The sequence below is a fragment of the Salmo salar genome, chromosome ssa01 (assembly GCF_905237065.1).
Source record: "Salmo salar chromosome ssa01, Ssal_v3.1, whole genome shotgun sequence".
NCBI classification, from domain to species: Eukaryota; Metazoa; Chordata; class Actinopteri; order Salmoniformes; family Salmonidae; genus Salmo; species Salmo salar.
In genome coordinates, this window is record NC_059442.1 from 83,795,609 (window position 1) to 83,819,065 (window position 23,457).

The following is a 23,457-nucleotide window of genomic DNA, read 5'->3' on the forward strand; positions in this document are numbered from 1 at the left end:
GCAAGCCCCACAATGATTAATTTGATTTATAAAGCACATTTCTCACATTAAAGGCGCTAAAGTGAGGGAGAGCATTGAGTGTGCTGCCTTCTAAGTTTGGGTGAAAAGGGAGACACACACACACACACACTCACATGCACGCACACACACACACACACACACACACACACACACACACACATATATATATATATATATATATATATATATATATATATATATATATATATATATATATATACACACACACACACAGTGTGTTGCCATCAGGTTCTTCAGTTGAGGAGGGAGACTAGAGGAAGTAGCCTGGTTAACCATGTGGACCGCTGCCCTCCCTGCTAGAGGAAGTAGGTAATAATTCAGAGGAAATTATATAACGAGGAATTACCCTCCTGACAAGCTTTACACACCAAGGTTTAGGGTTAATTGAAAAAAAAATTGGAGGAGAGGGAGTTTTGCTGTATATGTCACAAATGCTTTATATACAGTATTTATGACAGTGTACAACAGTTCTGTATTTTCATATAGCTTGTGTGACATCTTGTGGGTGTACTAAGTAACTGCAGCCTCTTGACTAATTCAGCATGGTTGGTTGGTGTGAGAATACAGTATATCAATGAGTAGTAAAACCTAATGGTCTATGGAGGAGTCAGCACATCAATCATTGATCATAGTAGTGTTGTCACGATACCAGAATTTTGGGCTTTGATACCGATACTAGGTTTAGTATCTCAATACTCGATACCATCACGATACTCATTACCAAAACGATACCCAAATGATACCACAGCAAAAAAAGAATGCATATTAGCCAAAGTAACTGATTGACACTTGATCCAGACAGATAAACTCAGCTACTGCTCTGTTTAATCGTTGGGCATCTTTTTAGTTCAATATCATGAACATTTTTCAGAGAGACATGTATGCATTAATTCATCAATTATACAATCAAACAATACATATGACTTTGTTTATACCAATCTATTTATTTGAATGGTAAATCTCTGTTAATAAAATTTGGTAAAACAAGATGTAGCCTAGAACTATCCACAATACAGGTGAATGCATATTCAATAGGAGTGTGTGCATGGATTGCGTTATTGAGCTTGTTTTGGCTGATTTCATGGGGTTACAGATGACAATCTGTTTCCGTTCCGTTTGGGACTTATTTTATTTACTGTTTACGGTTTTCATACTATCACAAACCAGTGGAGGCTGCTGAAGGGGGGATGGCTCATAATAATAGATGGAATGGAGTTAATGCAATGGTACCAAACACATCAAACACATGGTTTCCATGTGGTTGATACCCCTCCATTGACTCAATACCAGCCATTGTTATGAGCCGTGCTCCCTTCAGCAGCCTCCACTGGTTTGTGATAGTATGAAAACCGTAAACACAAAATATGCCGATTTCAAAGCTGATTGCCACCAAAAACTTTATTAATTCACTTACTCGATCTCTCTCTCACGGAACTGACTGCCTTGTCAACATTGGGTGTGGATACGGTGGGAACATGTCTGTGCAAGTGTGGTGCAAGAGTTCCAAGTTGTCTTGATTTACCAGTTCTGAGTTTCCAGTTGTTTTGAGCATGGCAGAAGTCATGCTGGATTGACCGCATGGCCGATGTTGAATGTTTATCCTTTTAAGCTTGGAAAAGAGACCCTTAAACCCGAACTTGGACCACCTGAATAGCAGGCTAGTGATTGCTTTGCAATGCTTGCAGTTAGCCACTGATTCCTGCCAAACCACTCATTGTTGAATTTGCGATTTCCAACTTGTTGTGTAATGTTAATGTCCAATGGCCGATGAACACCGATACATTTAATCTATAATTTCTCTTTATTATTTATCTTCATATGACAAGGATTGAAAAGGATTTGCCAGTAGATTGTCGACTTGACTGAGCGGTATGATGGCTGCGTGGTTCCATGGGGTTTATACTTGCTACTATTGTTGTACAGATGAACGTGGAACCTTCAGGCATTTGGAAATTGCTCCCAAGGATGAACCAGACTTGTGGAGGTCTACAATTGTTTTTCTGAGGTCTTGGCTGATTTCTTTTGATTTTTCCATGATGTCAAGCAAAGAGGCACTGAGTTTGAAGGTAGGCCTTGAAATACATCTGCAGGTACACCTCCAATTGACTCAAATGATGTCAATAAGCCTATCAGAAGCTTCTAAAGCCATGACATAATTTTCTGGATTTTTCCAAGCTATTTAAAGGCACAGTCAACTTAGTGTATGCAAACTTCTGACCCACTGGAATTGTGATACAGTGAACTATAAGTGAAATAATCTGTCTGTAAACAATTGTTGGAAAAATGACTTGTGTCATGCACAAAGTAGATGTCCTAACCGACTTGCCAAAACTATAGTTTGCTAACAAGAAATTTGTGGAGTGGTTGAAAAACAAGTTTTAATGACTCCAACCTAAGTGAATGTAAACTTCCGACTTCAACTGTATAAAATATATTTTGTTTTACACTTTTTTGGTCACTACATGATTCCGTATGTGTTATTTCATAGTTGTGATGTCTACATTATTATTCAACAATGTGCAACATTGACAGGTAATGTATATTTTTTTAGCTAAACAGGTGGGGCTCAAAACCTTCCTTGAATGACCGGTCGCCACTGCTGCCAGGCCATTGCAGGATATCTTGGTTGACTCATTTTCCCCGTCTTTGTAAAGACTACAGCCTGACAGGAGCCAAACTTCCTTGTTCCCCACCCTCGAAGGCAGTCTTTTCAAAATTGGGGTGGTACTATTTTACAGGTGCGATATTACTGTACACTGACTATCCTCAAAGATTCTTAAATAATTATTATGAATCTTATGATTCCTCCTTCCAAGAAGAGCTAGACGCCGAAATGTTAAATGTTCTTTTAAATAGGAACATACAGCCCTATTTATTTCAAATCAAAGTTTATTGGTCACGTGTGCCGAATACAACAGGTGTAGACGTTACAGTGAAATGCTTAATTACAAGCCCTAACCAACTGTGCAATTTTTAAGCAAAAAATAGGTATTAGGTAAACAATAGATAAGTAAAGAAATAAAAAAAAAACTGTAAAATTACAGTGAAAATAACAGTAGCGAAGCAATATACACTTGGTACTGGTACAGAGTCAATGTGCTGGGGCACCGGTTAGTCAGGCTCAATGCAAATAGTCCGGATAGCCATTTGATTACCTGGTCAGGAGTCTTATGGCTTGGGGGTAAAAGCTGTTGAGAAGCCTTTTAGTCCTAGTCACCGCTTGTGACTCATTAGTCTTGGAGTAATTACACCTGTGTGTTGTAGCTAGCTAGCTAACATTTGTCTGTGAGAAATCTCATATTCTACACCATGCTGGTACAGTAGGAATACAGACAAATGCCCATGAATGTGTAATAGCAAATAAACTGTCTTGAATACAAGCAATGTTTAGTTATTTCCTATAGTGACACACTAATCGACTGTTTTATTAAAACATGTTGACTGTATTTAGTCACTTGTCAGTACACTTGTAAAAACAATGATAGAAAACACCATTATATACAGTGCATTTGGAAAGTATTCAGACCCTTTGACTTTTTCCACATTTTATTACGTTACAGCCTTATTCTAAAATGAATTAAATTAGAACATTTTACTCATCAATCTACACACTCTACGCCATAATGACAAATCGAAAACAGGTTTGTAGAAATGTTTGCAAATTTATAAGTAATAAAAACTAAAATACCTCGTTATCATAAGTATTCAGACCCTTTGCTATGAAACTCAAAATTGAGCTCAGGTGCTTCCTGTTTCCATTGATCATCCTTGAAAAGTTCCTACAACTTGATTGGAGTCCACCTTAAAACATTTCTGCAGCATTGAAGGTCCCCAAGAACATAGTGGCCTCCATAATTCTTAAATGGAAGAAGTTTGGAACCACCAAGACTCTTCCTAGAGCTGGCTGCCTGGCCAAACTTAGAAATCGGGGGAGAAGAGCCTTGGTCAGGGAGGTGACCAAGAACCCAATGGTCACTCTGAAAGAGCTCCAGAGTTCCTCTGTGGGGATGGGAGAAACTTCCAGAAGGACAACCTTCTCTGCAGCACTCAATCAATCAGGCCTTTATGGTGGAGTGGCCAGATGGAAGCCACTCTTTAGTCAAAGGCACATGACAGCCCACTTGGAGTTTGCCAAAAGCCACCCAAAGTACTCTCAGACCATGAGAAACAAGATTCTCTGGTCTGATGAAACTAAAATTGAACCCTTTGGTCTGAATGCCAAGCGTCATGTCTGGAGGAAACCTGGACCATCCCTATGGTGAAGCATGGTGGTGACAGCATCATGCTGTGGGGATGTTTTTCAGAGGCAGGGACTGGGAGACTAGTCAGGATCAAGGGAAAGATGAACGAAGCAAAGTACAGAAAGATCATTGGTGAAAACCTGCTCCAGAGTGCACAGGACCTTAGAAGGGGGGAATGGTTCATCTTCCAACAGGACAATGACCCTAAACACACAGCTAAGACAACGCAGGAGTGGCTTTGGAACAAGTCTCTGAATGTCTTTGAGTGAACTCAACCGAACATCTCTGGAGAGACCTGAAAATAGCTGTGCAGCAACACTCCCCATCCATCCTGACAGAGCTTGAGAGGATCTGCAAAGAAGAATGGAGAAACTCCCCAAATACAGGTATGCCAAGCTTGTAGCATTATAACCAAGAAGTCTTGAGGCCATAATCGCTGCCAAAGGTGCTTCAACAAAGTACTGAGTAAAGGGTCTGAATACTTATTTAAATGTAATATTTCCGTTTTTAATTTTTAATACATTTTCCCAAATTTCTAAAAAAACGTTTTTTTGCTTTGTCATAATGGGGTATTGTGTGTAGATTGATGAGAGGGGGGAAAAAATTATTTAATACATTTTAGAATAAGACTGTAACCTAACAAAATGTGGATAAAAGTCACGGGATTTGAATACTTTCCAAATGCACTGTACATATTGTATGTACAACAGCTAGCAATATCTATCCCACAACGCAGTTGTGAGCATACTAGGCATTCTCCACCAGAGCTGTTGCTAGAGAATTTAATGTTTATTTCTTTACCATAAGCTGCCTCCAACCACGCCAGCCCAGGACCTCCACATCCAACTCTTCACCTATGGGATCATCTGAGAACAGCCACCCAGACAGCTGATGAAACTGTGGGTTTGCACAACGATGAATTTCTGCACAAACTGTCAGAAACCGTATCAGGGAAGCTCAACTGTGTGCTCGTCATCCTCACCAGGGTCTTGACCTGACTGCAGTTTGGTGTCATAACCGACTTCAGTGGGCAAATGCTCACCTTCGATTGCCACTGGCACGCTGGAGAAATGCATATCACGGATGAATCCCGGTTTGAACTGTACCAGGCAGATGGCAGACAGCAAGAGGTTTGCTGATGTCAACGTTGTAAACAGTGCCCAATGGAGGCAGAGGGGTTATGGTATTGGCAGGCATAAGCTACGGACAATTAACACAAATGCATTTTATCGATTGCAATTTGAATGCACAGAGATACCGTGAGGAGAACCTGAGGCCCATTGTCGTGCCATTCATCCTCCGCCATCACCTCATGTTTCAGCATGATAATGCATGGCCTCATGTCCCAAGGATCTGTTCACAATTCCTTGAAGCTGAAAATGTCCCAGTTCTTCCATGGCCAGCATACTCATCAGACATGTCACTCATTGATCATGTTTAGGGTGCTGTGGATCGACAGTGTGTTCCAGTTTCTGCCAATATCCAACAACTTCGCACCGACATTGAAGAGGACTGGGACAACATGCCACAGGCCACAATCAACAGCCTGATCAACTCTATGCAAAGGAGATGTGTTGCGCTGCATGAGGCAAATGGTGATCACACCAGATACTGACTGGTTTTCTGATCCACACCCCTACCTCTTTTTACAGTATCTGTGACCAACAAATGCATATCTGTATTCCCAGTCATGTGAAATCCATAGATTTTGAATTCTGATTCGTATTTCAATTGACTGAAAACTTAGAAATTGTTGCATGTTGCATTTATATTTTTGTTCAGTGTATATTATACTATAACGTCAGTCTAACTGAATATGGATGTTATGTTGGTTGAATGTTCCAGGCAGGTTCAAGAATGTTCTTCAACTGGTGAACCTCTTCTTGTGTTGGGTAATTGCAGCTGGTTTAGCCGGCTTTGACGCTGTGGCGATGTTGGCAGGGATGTTGAGTTTCGGGGACTGTGACTGGCTACTTGTAGACAACCGTCTGGTCCTCTCTGCACTCCACAGCCAGGTGGACAAGCCTGTTGTACACTTTCTTCACCACCATCTGCTACAACCGCTTGCAAAATATTTATTTGTACTGCAAGTCTCCTGGAAAGTCATGAAGACTGATCATGAGGATACAATAAACCATGTTAGTCTGTAAACAAAAAAGGGACAGTAGACTGGTATGCGTTTTGTTACACTCCGAGTCAATGATGGGGCATTGAGATGTGAAAAGTTTGACGGGGGCTTGACTTGTAGACAGTCTAGTTGTGTATTATTGTATATGAGCACATACAGTTGTGCTGTTGAGTAAACAAGCCAACAATATAGTGAATAGGCTAGAAGAGTATACTAACAACCCCTCTCCCCCATGCCAACGAACTGACTGCAAGGGTGTGAAAAGGTTGAGAAATACTTGTCTGGTAGACAGTTTAGTGTATTGGTGATTTTTTTCTTCTTCATGTCAATAGATCATGCATATTAACCTCTATGGGGCAGGCGGGACGAATTCGTCCCACCTACGTAACAGCCAGTTGAATCCTGTGGCGCGATTTTCAAATACCTTAAAAATCCTATTACTTCAATTTCTCAAACATATGACTATTTTACAGCTATTTAAAGACAAGACTCTCGTTAATCTAACCACACTGTCCGATTTCAAAAAGGCTTTACAACGAAAGCAAAACATTAGATTATGTCAGCAGAGTACCAAGCCAGAAATAATCAGACACCCATTTTTCAAGCTAGCATATAATGTCACAAAAACCCAGAAGACAGCTAAATGCAGCACTAACCTTTGATGATCTTCATCAGATGACACACCTAGGACATTATGTTATACAATACATGCGTGTTTTGTTCAATCAAGTTCATATTTATATCAAAAAACAGCTTTTTACATTAGCATGTGACGTTCAGAACTAGCATACCCCCCGCAAACTTCCGGCGAATTTACTAACAATTTACTAAATTACTCACGATAAACGTTCACAAAAAGCATAACAATTATTTTAAGAATTATAGATACATTACTCCTCTATGCACTCGATATGTCCGATTTTAAAATAGCTTTTCGGTGAAAGCACATTTTGCAATATTCTAAGTACATAGCCCGGCATCACAGGGCTAGCTATTTAGACACCCAGCAGGTTTAGCACTCACCAATATCAGATTTACTATAAGAAAAATGGTCTTACTTTTCCTGTTCTTCGTCAGAATGCACTCCCAGGACTTCTACTTCAATAACAAATGTAGGTTTGGTCCAAAATAATCCATAGTTATGTTCCAACAGCGACGTTTTGTTCGTGCGTTCTAGACACTATCCCAATGGTAAATAACGGTCGTGCGCACGGCGCATTTCGTGACAAAAGATTTCTAAATATTTCATTACCGTACTTCGAAGCATGTCAACCGCTGTTTAAAATCAATTTTTATGCCATTTTTCTCGTAAAAAAGTGATAATATTCCGACCGGGAATCTGCAATTAGATAAACAGCCGAAGGAAAATATATCACTGGGTCGAATCGGGCACGCGCCTAATTCCATTGTCCTCTGATGGGCCACTTGGCAAAGGCGATTATATGTTTCAGCCTGAGGCTGCCTCATCATCGTTCAGGTTTTTCCCGGGCTCTGAGAGCCTATTGGAGCCGTAGGAAATGTCACGTTACAGCTAAGATCCTGACTCTTCAATAAACAGAAGCAAGAACAACAACACCTTGACAGACAGGCCACTTCCTGCATGAAACCTTCTCAGGTTTTTGCCTGCCAAATGAGTTCTGTTATACTCACAGACACCATTCAAACAGTTTTAGAAACTTTAGGGTGTTTTCTATCCATATGTAATAAGTATATGCATATTCTAGTTACTGGGTAGGAGTGGTAACCAGATTAAATCGGGTACGTTTTTTATCCGGCGGTGTAAATACTGCCCCCTAGCCCTAACAGGCCTTCACACACAATACCCACCACCCAACAGACACCATTCAGTCGCCCACACCATCCCCTCCTTACAAATACCTAATTTTCTGAAACTTAGACTTCGCCTGAACAATCAACTAAGCCTCCATAATACAGAGAATACTACAGTAGAAGTTGTAGCCTACTTGTAAACACAGCACCTATGACAACAACACACGGACCATGTTTATGTCCAGCTCCAGTATATTTATTTACTCATCATGGAGTCATGGAAAGTTCTAGTAGATTTTAGTAAGATTTTATAAGGTGACACACTAGTTCCTGGTGCTGAGCTTGATGTTGAGGCCGCTGCAGATATTGATGGGATCGGACTCTAAATATAACATAAACACTCACATTAGCCTCTACAGTAGTTATTTAACAAGCTAGCGCTTAGCTAACGTAACCTAACGAAGCTAATGTTAGCTTGCAAAGTTACAAATCACATCGCCATAGCAGCTTGCTAATTACATTGATATGCTTCAGGATGTCTAGCCAGCGTATTATGAAAGCTAGCTAGCTAGATTTTAGTTTAGTTAAATAAACAAATGTAGTTCGCTAGCTATGACGTGACCATGAGTTGAGACTTCAGTTCGTTTTTAAAATCCTCTGGCTGAAAGTGCTGGCTTCAAACACAGACATTTAGATATTTCTCACATACACCTTCTACATCCTGAAATCGCTATGAATTCTGGATATTGTGGTTTGCTTACAACTGGAAAATGTAGCTGGCCTGTTTCTACTGGTGGGATGCAGAGACGCTCACATGTGCGTGTAGTGAGGAAATGTTACATTTTTATGACACATATTATATATTAATAACATATTAATGGACATATATAGTGTAATAGAGCAGTGGTGAAATGTCCCTTTAAAGTGTCACTCCAGTCTCCTTTTCACCACATGTAACAACTGATTTACTTTACAAAAAGGCACATCTCAATAGGTGGTCCAGGTAAGTCATGACATAGCACAAGTGGGGGGGGGGTTAGCCTTTCCTCTTTTGTTCTATGCTCCTCTATTGTTACTCAAGCAAGTGTGAGGCCAATGACATCACCACTTCCAATCAGATCAACTCCGTGAATGCCCTACTCCTTGAAGTTTGCAGTTGTGTCTAAAAAACACTATTTTGCTCAAAACGCTTTTCAAAAGAAAAAGTTTAAAAAAATCACTGGAGGATGTCTTTAAGAGTTTCTGTTCCCAGCCTTCCGAGTGTCGCAGCGGTCTAAGGCATTGCATCGCAGTGCTTGAGGGGTCACTACAGACCCGGGTTCGATCCCAGGCTGTGTCACAGCTGGCCGTGACCGGGAGACCCATGAGGCAGCGCACAATTGGTGCGGCTGGCTTCCGGGTTAAGCGAGCAGTGTGTCAAGGCAGGGTTGTGTTTCGGAAGTCTCATGGCTCTCGACCTTCACCTGTCCTGAGTTCCATAGGGGAGTTGTAGCGATGGGACAAGACTGTAACTACCAATTGGATATCACGAAAAAGGGGGTAGAAGTACAAAAAATATATATAATAATAATAACAAATAAAACAAATAATAATTTATAACAATAAAAAATTGTTTCTGAATACCTCACAACAAAATTCCAATCCCATTATCCCATGAGAGAATTCACAGCTATTTGTATCACGGCTGTGTACATACCCCCCACAAGCAGGTGCCTAGCCCATCCCGACACCACGCTGGCACTCCAAGAATTACACAGTCTTTTGAAATAATTGGAAACAGAATATCCCGAGGCCACATTCATTGTAGCGGGGGACTGTAACAAAGAAAATGTAAGGAAAATTCTCCCAAAATTCTGACAACACATCTCTTGCCTCACTAGTGGGAGAAGTACATTGGACCATTGTTATTCCCCACTGGATAGCCAGGGGTACACTCCAAAACTCAGACATAATTTACAAAAGATGCATTTGTGTTCAGTGAGTCTGCAAGATCAGAGGCAGAAGGGATGTCCATGTGTTGTCTTGATAAGTGCGTGAATTGGACCATTTTCCTGTCCTACTAATGATTCAAGATGTAACGAGTATGTGTAGTAAAAAGTGCATTATTTTCTTTAGGAATGTAGTGAAGTAAAAGTTGTCAAAAATATAAATAGTAAAGTACAATACCCCAAAAAACTACATAAGTAGTACTTTAAAGTATTTTTACTTAAGTGCTTCACACCACTGCATAAGACAGACGGTTACTTAAGGCAAAAACGAAAAAAGGGTGGTTGGTCGGGTTGGACTTATAACGTGAACATCTAGCAACCCACAGGTTGCATTTTTGAATTTCGTCATGGACAACTTTAGCATTTTAGCTAATTAGCAACTTTGCAACTACTTACAACTTTTTAGCTACTTTGCACTACTTAACATTTTAGCTATCCCTTCCCTTGTAACCCAACTGCTAACCCTAACCTTAACCCCTAGCCTAGCTAAAGTTAGCCACCTAGCTAATGTTAGCCACAACAAATTGTAATTTGTAACATATTGTACGAATTGCAATTCGCCACATATCATACGAATTATAATTTGAAACATATCATACGAAATGAATGATTGACATCCACAAATTAATACATACCATACAAAATTAAATATATCATACTAAATGGAGGGATTACATGTACTATGTTACGTCTACCCCTGAGTTCAGGTTGTTCAGTAAAACTAGATAATCAAAGACTGTGTATGTTACCTGTGTGTGTGTTAGAGGTACTGTTTCAGTTGTCAGTTCAGTTCAGTTATGATATAGACTGCATCAAGTTCAAACGTAAACAGAATTGATCACTAACCAAGTTACCTAGTTTCTGAGAGACTGACCTCTTTGCCTTCATCTGACCCCCTGCTCTTCTTTCTCTCTATACTTCTCTCCTATTATTATGGAAGGATCTTCCTGTGTATCCTTATCGCTGTTTTCCTCTCCTTAGTTTTAACATAATATACTGAACAAAAATTTCAACTGGAAGAACTTGTCCCGATTGGTATTTTTAAATCACTGATGAATGATTTTGAGACTGATTCCCTAACCTGTCAATGTTTTTAATTTGCTGTTTTTGATTTTGTTATACTCTTGTGAATTCTATGGTTTTTACTAGATTACTTGTAGATTTTCATGTAGTTTGTCTGTAATTTTTGTAATGACTTGGTGTTGCCTATCTTGGCCAGGACGCTCTTGAAAATTTGATTTTAAATCTCAATGAGCCCTTCTTGGTTAAATAAAGGTTAAATAAAATTATAAAAAAACGCAACATGCAACAATTTCAACAGATTTACTGAGTTACACTGCATATATAAAGGCAATCAGTCAATTGAAATACATTCATTAGGCTCTAATCTGTACATTTCAAATGACTGGGCAGGGTCGCAGCCATGGGTGGGCCTGGGAGGGTATAGGCCCACTCACTCAGAATTCGTTTTTCCCCACAAAAGGGCTTTATTAGAGAGAGAAATACTCCTCAGTTTCATCAGCTGTCGGGGTGGCTGGTCTCCGGATGTGGAGGTCCTGGACTGGCGTGGTTAAACGTGATCTGCTGTTCTGAGGCCGGTTGGACATACTGCCAAATTCTTTAAAACGATGTTGCAGACGGCTTATGGTAGAGAAATGAACATTATATTCTTTGGCAACAGCTCTGGTGGACATTGCTACAATCAACATGTCAATTGCACGCTCCCTCAAAACTTGAGACATCTGTGACATTGTGTTGTGTGACAAAACGGCACATTTTAGAGTAGCCTTTTATTGTTCCCAGAATAAGTTGCACCTGTGTAATGATAATGCTGTTTAATCAGCTTCTTGATATGACACACCTGTCAGGTGGATGGATTATCTTGGCAAATGAGAAATGCTCACTAACAGGGATGTAAAAAAATGGGTGCAGAGCATTTGAGAGAAATAAGCTTTTTGTGCGTATGGAACATTTCCTGGCTCTTTTATTTCAGCTCATGAAACATGAGACCAACACTTTACATGTTGTGTTTAAATTTTTGTTCAGTATACAGTATATTTGTTGTTCCATTGTCCTACTAAGAGTTGTTGAATATCTATTAATCTCCCCCTTCCCACTCTCTCTATCCAGGTACCTGTATTGTGGAGAGATCTCCCTGTGTCTGGAGCAGGCCACCTCTCTACACAAGCTGGCCACTAAGTACCGCGTCCAGGGCCTTCAGCAGGGGGTCACCCAGTACATGACCCAGAACCTGGCCAGCAACTCCCCTTCTGGACACGTGGTGGAATGGTACTGTACCGTTTATTTATTTAATGTTTATTTAACCAGGAAGTCCCATTGAGGTCAGAAGACATCTTTCACAAGGGAGACTTGTATTTTCATTATGACATCCATACATTAGTCTTTACAATAAAGATTGCATTCATTAACAACTAGTTCAACTTGTAAAACATATACTTGACTTAAATAATTGTTATCACTATTCCAGGAACAAGTACATAAGTGCATCAGTTGGTAACATGAAAGCATGGACTGGACTAGTTGTTGACACCATTGCAGGTACTATTACATAAGTGCATCGGTTGGTATCATGGAAACATGGTCTGGACTTTTTGTTAACAACACTGCAGGTACCAGTACGCCCTGCAGACTGGAGACGTGGCCCTGCGGGACAGCTGTCTGCAGTACCTGTCCTGGAACCTGTCCTCTGTGCTGCAGAGTGGGGAGTGGACGCATGTCAGCAACGACCTGCTCATGACCCTGCTGCAGCGCTCAGACCTCATCCTGCAGGTACGCCTACTCCTGGGTAGCCTGATCCCAGATCTGTTTGAGAGTCATTCCTCACAAAACTCAGACAACAGAAAATACCATAATATGGCCGATTTTCATGAAATGTAATCCATTGAATAGTTCTTTATTAACGCATAATTGAGAAATAAATAATGAAAGTTGGCATATTCATGACATTTTGGCCTTTCACCTGTAGATGATACAAAGCAAAAATTACTGTCATATGAAGCTTTACTGCTTGCGCTGTTATGAGCAGGGGCCCTAATAGCAAAACCGGGTCGCATTTTCAAAACGCAAGCCAACAAAAAATATCTGCGTTTTAACCATTGAAAGTCAACAGTGTTATTTTTCTTCAATAGAGTGATCAGGGGAGTGCAACTATAGTTTTCCTTCACACAAAATACATTAGTGCAACACATTTGGCAGAAAATAGCTTAATTTTCATCAGATGACAACATAAGTGCAACGCTAAATTAGCTTATGTAGTGGGCAGTAATTTTTTACATGTGCATATAAAGTTTATATTATATTATAAATATCTCACGTGACTCGTAATAAGATGAAGCAATTAACCTATTAAAATGTTTATCTGACTCCATAAAAATAATGGAAATATATACCCAAGCTTTAGGCAATGAGTTGATGTAGACTAAAAAGAATTGGTCTTGAGAATGGTCTACAGTACATTCAGAATGTATTCAGACCCCTTGACTTTTTCCACATTTTGTTACGTTACAGCCTTATTCTAAAATGTATTAAATTGTTATTTTCCTCATCAATCTACACACAATGCCCAATAATGACAAGAAAAAAACGTTTTTTCGAAATGTTGGCAAATTTATAAATAAAAAACCCTGAAATATCACATTTAATTAAGTATTCAGTACTTTGTTGAAGCACCTTTGGCAGTGACTACAGCCTCAAGTCTTCTTGAGTATGATGCTACAAGCTTGGCACACCTGTATTTGGGCAGTTTCTCCCATTCTTCTCTGCAGATCCTCTGAAGCACTGTCAGGTTGGATGGGGAGTGCAGCTATTTTCAAGTCTCTCCAGAGATGTTCGATTGGGTTCGAGTCCAGGCTCTGGCTGGGACACTCAAGGACATTCAGAGACTTGTCCCGAAGAAACTCCTGCGTTGTCTTGGCTGTGTGCTTAGGGTTGTTGTCCTGTTGGAAGGTGAACCTTCACCCCAGTATTATGTCCTGAGCACTCTGGAGCAGGTTTTCACCAAGGATCTCTCTGTTCTTTGCTCCGTTCATCTTTCTCTTAATCCTGACTAGACTTCCAGTCTCTGCTGCTGAAAAACATCCCCACAGCATGATGCTGCCACCACCATGCTTCACCGTAGGGATGGTGGAAGGTTTCCTCCAGATGTGACGCTTGGCATTCAGGCCAAAGGGTTCAATCTTGGTTTCATCAGACCAGAAAATTTTGTTTCTCATGGTCTGAGAGTCTTTAGGTCAAAGCGGGCTGTCATGTGCCTTTTACTGAGGAGTGGTTTCCGTCTGGCCACTCTACCATAAAGGCCTGATTGGTGGAGTGCTGGAGAGATGGTTGTCCTTCTGGATGATTCTCCCATCTCCACAGAGGAACTCTGGAGCTCTGTCAGAGTGACCATCGGGTTCTTGGTCACCTCCCTGACCAAGGCCCTTCTCCCTTGATTGCTCAGTTTGGCCGGGCGGCCACCTCTAGGAGGAGTCTTGGTGGTTCCAAACTTCTTCCATTTAAGAATGATGGAGGCCACTGTGTTCTTGGGGACCTTCAATGCTGCAGACATTTTTTGGTACCCTTCCTCAGATCTGTTCCTTGAGACAATCCTGTCTCGGAGCTCTACGGACAATTCCTTCGACCTTATGGCTTGATTTTTGCTCTGACATGCACTGTCAACTGTGGGACCTTATATAGAGAGGTGTGTGCCTTTCCAAATCGTGTCCAATCAATTGAATTTACCACAGGTGGACTCCAATCTAGTTGTAGAAACATATCAAGGATGATCAATGGAAACAGGATGCAACTGAGCTCAATTTTGAGTCTCATAGCAAAGGGTCTGAATACTTTCCGAATGCACTTTATATTGTGTCTAATGTAATACTGGCTGCAAAATGAATTTCCCCGGCCTGTGGGAACAATAATGTTTTAAAAATGTGACTTTGAATTGCAGAGTGAAATGGAGCTCTTCGCGGCACTGGAGGCCTGGATCAATCAGAACGAACCGGATGCTCTAACGGCCGAGAACGCTCTGAGAGCCGTCCGTTATGCCATGATGCCCCCTATGGAGCTCTTCCGCCTGCAGACCCAGTCTCCTGTTCTGGCCCGCTACCAGGAGTCGGTCCGGGACCTCCTCTACCAGTCCTACCAGTTCCACTCCTCCTCCCCCCTCCACATGGCCAAGTACTTTGACGTGAACTGCAGTCTCTTCATGCCCAGGAACTACCTCTCCCCTGCCTGGGGGAGTCCTTGGGTCATCAACAACCCCATGAGGGACGACCGCAGCACCAGCTTCCAGACGCAGCTGGGCCCCAGCGGCCATGATGCCAACAAGAGGGTGACCTGGAACTCCCTGTTCTCGCCCCGTTGGTTGCCCCTCAGCATGAGGCCAATGTACTCCGAACAGGGTTCCACACAGCCGACACGCGTTGACGGAGGCCGCCTGCGCATCATTATTACTCCCGCTACATCGAGTGCAGACTTTGCCGGGGTGAGCTTCCAGAAGACGGTGGTGGTGATGGCGAGGAAGCAGGGAAAGATGGTGGTGAAACATGTTTATAATTTCCACCAGAGCACCGAGGAGACTGGAGACTTCCTGGTGGAAGCCGATCTGCACCGTAAGACGTCTGAGTACCTGGTCGATGGTTCCCTTCATCTACACATCGTGGTCAAGCCGCTCTACCAGACCCTCATCGCTACGAAGAAATGACCCCCTTCACTCTTCCTATGCGTCCCAATTCTCTATCCTTCTGCTCTAAGTGTGTACTTGTTCACTTCCCTTCAGGTCACTTGTTCACTTCCCTTCAGGTCACTTGTTCACTTCCCTTCATGCATGTAGAGGAGTGCATGAGTGCACACTTCGGGAGAAATTACCCTCCTCCCTCTCCATACATGCAGTGGTATGGTGGACACCATGTAAGCCAAGCACTGCCCTCTTAAAGCATCACACTCATATCGCATAATACGCAATGTCAAGGGAGAACCAACCCACCCCATCATGTCTGCAGTGTATGGGATACATGGATAGTAGACGATATCTGTTTGATAGCTTTTAGAAACATTTTGAACAGTATTTATTCAAGATCATTATGTCTTTCAAACTTTGTTTTAGCTATGTTTTAAATACTATTTATCTTGGTGCTACTATACGCCAGGCATTCACCTCAAAGGGGGCTTTGCCATTCATCACATCTGACATGGTCACCCTGTTCTGTTTCTCATGTAGCATACCAAGGCCTACAAACCAAAGTACTAGAAATTGATAGTGAAATGGATTGAATCCATTTAGCCAGTTTGTATAATAAATAACACTAAGGTTATCAAAAACGTTTTTAGATTAGATTAATTGTCACTTATTTTTATTAATAATAGTTAATATTAGTTATCTTAGAAAATGTTTAAAAATCATACAACGTTTGAGGAGCTTTTATTATTCTCAAGCTGTTCACCAAGGTTCAGAAACAGTGTTTCCTCTTCATTGACATTACTGTTGAAGATATATGTTGCTTGTGGTACCATCCAATAAAGCAAAGTTCTTCCAGGGCATTTTCTGTGTTTCCAATATTTTAGAGTGATGTATTACAAGTATAGCTTATGTCTTTGTTTATTGATTTTGTCTGCAAATGAGTGCATTCAAAGGGGGAACTTCCAAGTTTAATTTAATTTAAATCATAATACACTTTAAATTAATATTGTCAAGTATCGCTACGACAACAGCCGAGCCATCAAACAGGCAAAAGGACAATATCGGAACAAGGTGGAATCCTATTACACCTGCTCCGACGCTCGACACACATGGCAGGGGCTACAGTGCATTACGGACTACAAATGAAGCCCTAGCCATGACTTGCCCAACGATACCTCTCTACCAGACAAACTCAATGCCTTTTATGCACACTTCGACAAAAAACAACGAGGAGCCCTGCGAAAGGGCCCCCGCTAATCCATAGGACTCGGTGATCTCTCTCTTCGAGGCTGACATGAGTAAGGTTTTTAAACAGGTCAACACTTGTAAGGCCACAGGGCAAGACGGTATTCCAGGGCGTGTCCTCAGGGCATGTGCAGACCAGCTGGTAGGCGTATTCACAGACATTTTCAACCTCTCAATGTCCCAGTCTGTAATCCCCACATTTCAAGCTAACAACCATCATTCCTATCCCCCAAAATTCTAAGCCATCCTGCCACAATGACTACCACTCTCAAGCACTCACATCTGTAATAATGAAGTGCTTTGAAAGGCTGGTCATTGCACACATCAAGTCTATCATCCCAGACACCCTGGACCCACTCCAACTTGCATACTGCCCCAACAGATCCACAGATGCCGCAATCTCAATTGCACTCCACTCTGCCCTCTCCCACCTTGAAAAGAGCAGTGCCTACGTGAGGATGCTGTTCATCGACTACTGCTCAGCGTTCAACACCATAGTGCGCTCTAAACTCATCACCAGGCTCGGAGCCCTGGGACTGAACACCCACCTCTGCAACTTGATCCTGGACTTCCTGACAGGTCGACACCAGGTATTTGTATTTATTATGAATCCCCATTATCTGCTGCCAAAGCAGTAGCTACTCTTCCTGGGGTCCAGCAAAATTAAGGTAGTTATATACAATTTTAAATTGTATATTGTCCCACCGGGAACCAGTATCAAGAAGAAAAAAGTATGAAAATGTATGCACTGTATGTAAGTCGCTCTGGATAAGAGCATGACAACACATAAAAATATTACAATACACTTCACAAGAGATTTCACAACACATTAAACGTGTGCCCTTAGGCCACTACTCTATTACCACATATCTACAACCCAAAACCCATGTGTACGTGTGTGTAGAGAGCATGTGTTTTCGTGTGTGATGGTAAGAGTCGGCAACAACACCTCCGCCACACTGACCCTCAACACGGTGGCCCCAGGGGTGTGTGCTTAGCCACCTCCTGCACTCCCTTTTCCCTGTTTCAGGCCATAAGAATTCTTAAATTGTTTGTTAAATAGTTAACCAAATAGCTACCCGGACTATATGCATTGACCCCTATCGTGGAGAAATTACAAGATTATGTTAATTATAGTCTTATTGCATCAAATGGTTGTTTTATTTAACAAAATAGGGTTCTTAGAACTCTATTGTGTCTGTGTGAACTGAGAGGAGCTTCTGAGATTTAACTCTAGCAACTGATTTAAGATGGTCTTGTTCTCTCTCAGAGCCAGCCTTCCATAGAAGGAGTTGGTGTTTGTGTGCCGGGAGGTACCAAGGTGGAGATGGCTCAGGTATGGATAATGATGAGAGGAACTTTGTTTTGGGGGCCAGACCCTGGTTTCTACACAATGAGAACAGTCTTTACAGCAGATACTCTCTAATGTGAATTATTATCATCTTTCATACAAATCCTTGCCTTGTGACCCATTCCATATATCTGTTGTTTGTCATGAACATTCAGGAGGATGTACTTTGCTATAATTTGCTGTGTCTCAAATACGCTTGTTGGGCTCTCAACAAATCATCTAGGGGTGATTCGTCGACCAGCTTCATTATTGCAATAATTAATCGATGTTATTAATACAGTGGCTTGTGAAAGTATTCACCCCCCTTGGCATTTTTCCTATTTTGTTGCCTTACAACCTGGAATTAAAATTGATTTTTGGGGGGTTCGTATCATTTGATTTACACAACATACCTACCACTTTGAAGATGCAAAACATTTTTTATTGTGAAACAAAAAAAGAAATAAGAAAAAAAAAAAGAAAGAAAACTTGAGTGTGCATAACTATTCACCCCCAAAGTCAATACTTTGTAGAGCCACCTTTTGCAGCAATTACAGCTGCAAGTCTCTTGGGGTATCTCTCCATAAGCTTGGCACATCTAGCCATTGGGATTTTTTCCCATTCTTCAATGCAAAACCACTCCAGCTCCTTCCAGTTGGATGGGTTCCGCTGGTGTACAACAATCTTTAAGTCATACCACAGATTGTCAATTGGATATAGGCCTGGGCTTTGACTAGGCCATTCCAAGAAATGTACATGTTTCCCCTTAAACCACTCGAGTGTTGCTTTAGCAGTATGCTTAGTGTCATTGTCCTGCTGGAAGGTGTACCTCCATCCCAGTCTCAAATCTCTGGAAGACTGAAACAGGTTTCCCTCAAGAACTTTCCTGTATTTAGCGCCATCCATCATTCCCTTAATTCTGACCAGTTTCTCAGTCCCTGCCGATGAAAAACATTCCCAAAGCATGATGCTGCTACCACCATGCTTCACTGTGGGGATTGGGTTCTCGGGGTGATGAAAGGTGTTGGATTTGCACCAGAGATAGCGTTTTCCTTGAAGGCCAAAAAGCTCAATTTTAGTCTCATCTGACCAGAGTACCTTCTTCCATATGTTTGGTGAGTCTCCCACATGCCTTTTGGCAAACACCAAACATGTTTGCTTATTTTTTTTCTTTAAGAAATTGCTTTTTTCTGGCCACTCTTCCGTAAAGCCCAGCTCTGTGGAGTGTATGGCTTAAAGTGGTCCTATGGACAGATACTCCATTCTCCGCTGTGGATCTTTGCATTTCCTTCAGGGTTACCTTTGGTCTTTTTGTTGCCTCTCTGATTAATGCCCTCCTTGCCTGGTCCATGAGTTTTGGTGGGCGGCCCTCTCTTGGCAGGTTGGTTGTGGTGCCATATTCTTTCCATTTTTTAGTAATGCATTTAATGGTGCTCTGTGGGGTGTTCAAAGTTTCTGATATTTTTTTTATAACTCAACCCTGATCTGTACGTCTCCATAACTTTGTCCTTGACCTGTTTGGAGAGCTCCTTGGTCTTCATAGTGCCGCTTGCTTGGTGGTGCCCCTTGCTTAGTGGTGCCCCTTGCTTAGTGGTGTTGCAGACTCTGGGGCCTTTCAGAACAGGTGTATATATACAGAGATCCTTTGACAGATCATGTGACACTTACAATGCACACAGGTGGACTTTATTTAACTAATTAATTGTTTAGAATTTTTTGAAACAAGTTATTTTTTTCATTTCACTTCACCAATTTGGACTATTTTGTGTACGTTCATTACATGAAATCCAAATAAAAATCAATTTAAATTACAGGTTGTAATGCAACAAAATAGGAAAAACGCCAAGGGGGTGAATACTTTTGCAAGGCACTGTATGTTTTGAATAAAGTAATATTCTGATTGGTGATCGACCTTGTCTCTCCTCATTATTGATTAGAATTTCCACAACACCCCTTTTTGCACTAACATTTTTGACTCATAACACGCTGCTGCTACTGTTTACTATCTGTCACTTTATTCCTATCTACCTCAATTGCCTCATACCACTGCACATCGGCTCAGTACTGGTACCCCTTGTCTATAGCCAGGTTATTATTACTCATTGCACACCCTACATCCACATCGATGAGGCTGCAGTGGAGATGGTCAAGATCTTCAAGTTCCTCTGTGTCCACATCGCTGAGGACTTATCATGGTCCTCTCACACCAGCACAGTCGTGAAGAATGCATGGCAGTGCATCTTCTCCCTCAGGAGGCTGAAAAGAGTTGTCATGGCCACTCAGATGCCCTCAGGAACTTCTACAGCTGCTCCATCGAGACCATCCAGCCAGACTATTCTCCATGCTCCTGTCCTGACGGTACCGGTACATCAAGGCTCAGACCAGCAGATTCCTAAACAGCTTCTATCCCCTGGCCACTGTTAAATTATTGTTTGCCATTACCATTAGTATCTATCTATTTTATCCTGCTACTGGTCACTATTACTCCTGTTCACATGTATATATTACCACTAGTATATTACCATAAGTATTTATATATTCCCATTTTTTTCCATGACATAGACTGACCAGGTGAATCCAGGTAAATGCTATGATCCCTTATTGATGTCACTTGTTAAATCCAGTGTGCCTTGCAAAAGTGATTGCTGTCCTCGTTATGAAATTATCAACTTTACCCTGTGTACCTAAAGATGACCATACAGTATACACATACAGTGTACAAAGCATTAAAAACACCTGTTCTTTCCATGACATAGACTGACCAGGTGAATCCAGGTGAAAACTATTATCCTTTATTTACTGAAAGAATGTCAAATGAGCAAAATCATTTTGTGAACCGGTGATTCTTAATGTTTGAAAACATTTTAATTTTTTTTATGCTATATTTGGATTTGTTTGAGGTTGGCGGACCAATCCACTCGTATCTTAAACATTTGAATCGGTGACAGATGCATATTGGTGAATCGTTACATCCTTACTAGATACACACACTCATCACCACACACACACACACCCACCTACCACACATGTTGCAGTTGTATTTTTGTGCATTCAAATTGCCATCGTCTGGTTTTGTTTATATCCCTGTTAGTGAGCATTTCTTATTTGCCAAGATAATCCATCCACCTGACAGGTGTGCCATATCAAGAAGCTGATTAAACAGCATGATCATTACACAGGTGCACCTTGTGCTGGGGACAATAAAAGGCCACTCTAAAATGTGCAGTTTTGCCACACAACACAATGCCACGGATGTCTCAAGTTTTGAGGGAGCGTGAAATTGGCATGCTGACTGCAGGAATGTCCGCCAGAGCTTTTACCAGATAATTTAATGTTCATTTCTCTACCATAAGCCCCCTCCAACGTTGTTTTAGAAAGTGTGGCAGTACATCCAATCGGCCTCACAACCACAAACCATGTGTATCGCGTTGTGGTCGAGCGACTTTCTGATGTCAACGTTGTGATCAGAGTGCCCCATGTTGGCGGTAGGGTTATGGTATGGGCAGGCAGGCATGTATTTTATCAATGGCAATTTGAATGCACAAAAATACAATTTTTCTAAGGTATCTGTGACCAACAGATGCATATCTGTATTCCCAGTCAAGTGAAATCCATAGATTAAGGCCAAATTAATGTATTTCAATTGACTGATTTCCTCATGTGAACTGTAACTCAGTAATATCTTTGAAATTGTTGCATGTTGCGTTTATATTTTTGTTCATTATATATATATAATAAAATACAGGATATTAGAGAAGATGCTATATAGCCTTCAAACATGAAGCAGTTCTTCATGGAAGAGTGGGTCAAAATCCACAGTAACGTGAGAGACTGATCAACAACTATAGGAAGCGTTTGGATGGAGTCATTGTTGCTAAAGGTGGCACAACCAGTTATTGAGTGTAAGGGGGCAATTACTGATTCACACAGGGGCATTAGGTATTGCATAACTTTGTTTAGGAAATAAATGAAATAAGTACGTAACTGTTGTATTATTTGTTCACTCAGGTTCCCTTTATCTAATATTAGGTTTTGGTTGAGGATCTGGTCAAATTCAGTATAAAAAATATGCTAAAGTAGAGAAAATTAGAAAGGGGGAAAATACTTTTTCGCAGCACTATAGCTATATAAAGTTTAATATAGCCTGCCAGAGAAAACATGCTGATCATTTATCACACATAGCCATACTCAGATACTGCAGTAAAGTAATACAATGCTGTAATACAGTATGCATAACTACATAATTGACCTCAGTTCCCACAATCCTTTGCGCCCAAGCAGTAAGAACGTTAGTAAAACAGGCCAATGGTCTTGCTATCTGGAATCCTTGGGACGTCCCTACTCACCATTGAAGTTGACATTTAAATGGTTAAGGTATGGATTTAGGTTAAGCAATGGTTATGGTTAGGGGTTAGGGTAGGGACGTCCCAATGATCCCCCATAGCAGAAACCATAGGCCAATGGCTCAGACCAAAGATGGTGGATAAATGAAAATAGTTCACCCAGGCTTTTAACCATTGAAAAAAACTGTCAGTGCCGGTCTACATAACATGGTGCCTCTCAGCTGAGTCTGGTCTTAGTTCATCGACTTTCATTGAAGCAACAAAAAAATAACAGCGAGTGGGATGTCTCGCTTCCTCTTCCGTCGCTGGCTCACACTGTCTGATCGAAGGTAGTAGCTTTCAGCTGCCAGCCGTAGCCTATTATTTAAGTGCCGCTGAGAATTCTTTGCATTACAATTGCAAAATTACCAGTTTCCAGACCGTTTTGCAAGGTATGCAATTGTAATATTGCTTTTTGCACGGACACACACGGTTCAAACGCAAAAAGGCTCCAAGTGCATAAAGATCGCTGCTTGGATTTTGCATCTTTGTTGCAAAGCAAGTCGCTGAAGCAAGCTCCCGTGCGAGGGCGATGGAGGGAGGGAGTGAGAAAGAAGGCAAAGTCTTTTGTGCTTCCCCTCCCCCCGAGCAAAGTAAAGGGGAAATGTCTCAGCCAAAGGGAGGTAAGAATATTACATGCGATCTGTG

General features: G+C 41.3%; 2 protein-coding genes across 2 annotated transcripts in view; both read left to right on the top strand.

The window, feature by feature from the left end:
- btbd17a (BTB (POZ) domain containing 17a) overlaps positions 1–16,712 on the top strand; it is a 28,994-nt gene extending 12,282 nt beyond the window's left edge. Inside the window, exons 4-6 of the mRNA XM_014212543.2 lie at positions 12,300–12,458; positions 12,800–12,959; positions 15,121–16,712. Coding sequence (XP_014068018.1) covers positions 12,300–12,458; positions 12,800–12,959; positions 15,121–15,876 — 1,075 coding nt within the window. The 3' untranslated portion in view covers positions 15,877–16,712. The remainder of the gene's footprint in view (positions 1–12,299; positions 12,459–12,799; positions 12,960–15,120) is intronic.
- A 6,629-nt stretch (positions 16,713–23,341) lies between these two features.
- Positions 23,342–23,457, top strand: part of map2k6 (mitogen-activated protein kinase kinase 6) — a 51,346-nt gene continuing 51,230 nt past the window's right edge. Inside the window, exon 1 of the mRNA NM_001136549.1 lies at positions 23,342–23,432. Coding sequence (NP_001130021.1) covers positions 23,342–23,432 — 91 coding nt within the window. The remainder of the gene's footprint in view (positions 23,433–23,457) is intronic.